The sequence below is a fragment of the Hipposideros armiger genome, unplaced genomic scaffold, assembly GCF_001890085.2.
Source record: "Hipposideros armiger isolate ML-2016 unplaced genomic scaffold, ASM189008v1 scaffold_240, whole genome shotgun sequence".
NCBI classification, from domain to species: domain Eukaryota; kingdom Metazoa; phylum Chordata; class Mammalia; order Chiroptera; family Hipposideridae; genus Hipposideros; species Hipposideros armiger.
Genome location: NW_017731590.1, coordinates 2,310,988 through 2,315,058, shown reverse-complemented (window position 1 = coordinate 2,315,058; position 4,071 = coordinate 2,310,988). Strand labels below are relative to the sequence as shown.

The 4,071-nt window shown below is 41.4% G+C and overlaps 1 protein-coding gene across 2 annotated transcripts in view; it reads right to left on the bottom strand.

Moving 5' to 3' along the window:
* The window catches only part of CUNH1orf87 (chromosome unknown C1orf87 homolog), a 76,101-nt gene extending 72,258 nt beyond the window's left edge, over positions 1-3,843 (bottom strand). The window contains exons 1-3 of one of the 2 annotated variants that reach the window (XM_019655485.1): positions 3,778-3,843; positions 3,128-3,298; positions 2,704-2,835 (exon numbers count right to left, since the gene is read on the bottom strand). In XM_019655485.1, coding sequence (XP_019511030.1) covers positions 2,704-2,810 — 107 coding nt within the window. In that variant the 5' untranslated portion in view covers positions 2,811-2,835; positions 3,128-3,298; positions 3,778-3,843. The remainder of the gene's footprint in view (positions 1-2,703; positions 2,836-3,127; positions 3,299-3,777) is intronic. The other variant, XM_019655484.1, reaches the window with a different exon arrangement.
* Between the last annotated feature and the right edge of the window lie 228 nt (positions 3,844-4,071).

The window sequence follows — 4,071 nt, the reverse complement described above, 5'->3', positions numbered from 1 at the left end:
GATCAAGAGTATGTGCCTGGCAATCACATATACCTTGGGTTTCAATCCTAGCTCTGTTAATTCAGTGTGATATTGGGCAAGTCACTGACCATCTTTGTGCCTTAGTTTCCTCTTCTAGAAAATGAGGATGCCTTTTGGTGAGGATTAATTGAGTTATATATGTAAGGCACTTAAAACAATGCTTGACACGTAATGCGCAATATCAATGTTTGCCATCATCATTATTATAATTATCTGTCAAGGAGCCAAACCAGATCCCAGCAGCTGGAAATGATTCTTTTCATTTTTTGTATAATTTGTGGTTTCTCTCTTATAAAATGTGTGTGTGTGATAGTATGCCTATATGTTTGCATCAGTTGTCATGCCTTCTTAGACTATGCTTGTGATAGGCTGCATAATGGCCCCTAAGAGGTCCACTTCCTAATGCCTGGAACCTATTAGTATTACCTTCTGTGCTAAAAGGGACTTGCAGGTATGATTAAATGAATGATTTTAGGATGGGGAGATGATCCTGGATTATACAGGCAGGTCCTAAATATAATCACAAACGTCCTTAGAAGAGGGAGGCAGAGGGAGATTTGACTACAGAAGAGGAAGTAGGACATGTGACCATGGAAGAAGAGTTTACAGTGATTTAAGGAAGGGGTCCTGAGCCAAGGAATGCAGGTAGCCTCCAGAAGCTAGAAAGGGCAAAGAAATGGATCCTCCTCTAGAGTCTCCAGGAAGAACCAGACCCTGCTCACCCCTTTACTTTAGCCCAGAAAGGCTGATTTGGGGTATCTGGCACCAAAACTGTAAGAGAATAAATTTTGTTGTTATAGGCCAGGGGTCGGCAAACTGCGGCTCACAAGCTACATGCGGCTCTTTGGGTACGTTCTGTCTCAAAAGTTTGCCGACCCCTGGAAGAGCCAATCCTGTCTCTGACAACAACTTAAAAATGATTCGAGAGCCATAAATATATTTTTACATAATCACCATTATGTGAATAATATCCTTTAAAAGTTTTAAAAATGAAACTATGATAGTTTTATTTTCATTTTCAATTTGACTTCGGAGCCACATGTACGTACCCAAAGTACCAAATGTGGCTCGTGAGCCGCAGTTTGCCGACCCCTGGTGGCTCTTCCATCTCAAAAATTTGCCGACCCCTGTGACAGGCCACCAAGTTTGTGGTCATTTATCATAGTGATAGGAAATTAATGCAATGCTACTGAAGGATCCACTTCTTTATATAACTGATCACACTATTTGACTTAAGTAGGCCAAACAAAGTTCTCATCAATGACCAGTATACAGATATTGAAGGAAAAAGAACTTTTATCTGTTGGGGGTTACTCAACTGTGAGGATAAGGTGTTGAGGCTGTTAGTAGGTATCTATAGCAACACGTATTACTTTTTCCAGTAGAAGAAGAAGAAGCCAGGTCCAAGCTGAAAATAGAGCCAATGTGGGGAGCGGGATGAGAGCATAGAGCCTGGGTCCAGCTATGCGTGAAGTTAGACTCTAGGATTTCAAAGCGGAGGGATACATTTCCCTTTCACCTAAGTTACTTTGAGATGGGCTTCATTAATCTTTACCCAAAGAGTCCTGACCAATATCAAGACTCTTAGGCTTCAAGTTGCTAAGGTTTATATATTATCAGATGCAGTTAATTGAATGACATTTCAAGTTTCCGCTGTAAATCCTGTGATAAAGCTTGAAGGAGTACATTGATTTTGATCAAATCTGATAGTCTAGTGAAGGCTATCCTTTGACCTTCTCTTGACTTAAAGGTTTTATAAANGCTGCTCAGAGCTGGCGTCCCAAGCCAACTTCTAACCAACACGCCACTTGGCCGGCCCTCAAATCTTTAGTTTTAAGGACTCTCCAGGTGATTCTGATAATAGCCAGATTTGGTACCCACTGCTTTCTGCACCTGTGTTTAGTGAGGCCAGATCTTTTTTCTGTTTGTCTATTTGTTTGATCTGTGGGTTTCTGAGGTAGAGGAAAGAGCTACGGAAATCATCTTAGGAGGAAAAGGCAATTACTGACTAACTACTGTTTATGGAGTCACTACTAGATAAAAGGCAAGTCTAGTACATTCTTTTCTCTTATGAACCACCACAACTCCAGAAGGAAGAGCTATTCATACTCTTCTGTGCTAAGCATCTAGTGAATTTGAGAGGTATATGAGTGAACTCCCTCAAATGTGACTGTGACGAGTTTGGAAGGGAAGAAAGACCTCTTAGTTTTACTCTGAGAAGCCTCTGCTTAGAGAAGCACTGAATAAGAAGAGCAAGTGAAAATCTTACAATTTATTATTTATTATTAATCCTATTCCTTTAATTCATAACAAATTGACTAACAACTTTTCTTCCTCCCCCCCCCCAAAAAAAAGATTACTACATGTGGTAGATTACAAATCTGATGAGAAGCACCAATAGTCCATTAATATTTATAAATGTCTCAATGCTTATATTCCCCATCTATTTGGAAAATCAGCCCAAGTAATTAAGGAGTATGGGGAATTATAAAGATGAAAAATATCAGGAAAACAGTGCGCATGGAAGTTATCAACACTATTTTACTTCAGTAGTTCCATCTTAATGACTTAATTTTCCATGGACTGCATTGTAAAAATGTAAATTTCTAGATTAAAAAAACAACAACCCCAAACTTCATTATCACCCAGGCAAAACAGATATTTTTCAAACAGTAAACTTACGTCTTTGGCTTCTCCACAAGATACTGAAAGTATTTACTTCCGATGATTTTTACCACCATCTCAGGCATTGCATCTGATCCACGGGGAGCCTTCCACACTGAAGACATGATTCTTCTCTAAACCCTTCAAATCCTTGGGGGTGGGAAAAAAGTAAATCTTTTCTTCTTGACTTTCCACTAGGCAACTTAGCATCCTTATCAACAATAACAACACTAAGAATAGTGGACCACGCTTTACCTATATTATCTCCCTTACCACTCCCAATAAAGACATGAGTAAAATACTCTTAGTTACTGTTATCATTCTTGTTACATAATGTAGTTATGTAACTAACTCAATATCATATAACCAGTAATTAGCAAAGCTGGGACTCCCACCAAAGAGGTCTGCACAACCGGTTTACTGAGCCATTTGGCAACTCTACCTTCCTGACATCAAATGGCATTCTTGTGATGTCAGAGTGAGAACCAGGACTTGAGTGGGACATACGAAGATCTCATACTCAGCTCTGATGCTCAGTCTCCCCTTTTATGAAACCTGGGTAATTCCAGTTCTGCTCACAGGGACTTAGGGTGAATCCAAAGAGATAATGCATCTGAAAGAGCATCATACATAGGAAAGAGTGTTTTGTCATTGTTTAAACAGGTCTGATGTCAAGGGAAGCTAAGAAGCTCTGTAAACTTGGCCCCAGGCTGACCACTCCCTTTTAGAGCCTCTCAGAGACTGAAAGCTTTCAGAAAACATTCTAATCCAAATGCTTGCTTTACAGACTGGGACACTGAGTCTCAGAGAGGGTCCCACAGTGAGTGAGAGGATTTGTGTTTCTAGTACTAGGGCCCGATAGCTAGACCATCAGTCTTCCCCAAACCCCAGCTGCACTTAATGTTTGATCAGCACCAGGACCTGCTCTACAAGGGTAGCCCTATCCAGCTGGACCTGCAACCTCTTTAAAGTTTCTGGAAACTTCAAGGACCAGAATTGATTATTGTGGAGCCCTCTCTGCCTAGCAGCTGCGCCTCAGTCTTGAGTCCTTTCCCAGGAAAGAATAGAGGGGGATAGAGGGGGCCACCTTACCGCTGAGGCTGCGTTTCTCCACCCAAGCAGCTCACAGGTGCGCAGTCTGTGCTCTCCTGAGGAACCNCAGTGTCACTGGCCCTCATATGTGGGATCCGAACCGGGGCCCTCTGGCGTCCCAAGCCAGTTCTTAACCATTGCGCCACTCGGCCAGCCCCTACATATACTCTTAACTAAAGACAGACTTTCATATATCTCTGTTGATTTCATCTTGTTAGTTTTAGCTCATTTTCTTGCAAGGCTTCCCAGCATTCCACTACCTACATGTTTACTGAAGTGATTTGTCTGTCTCGC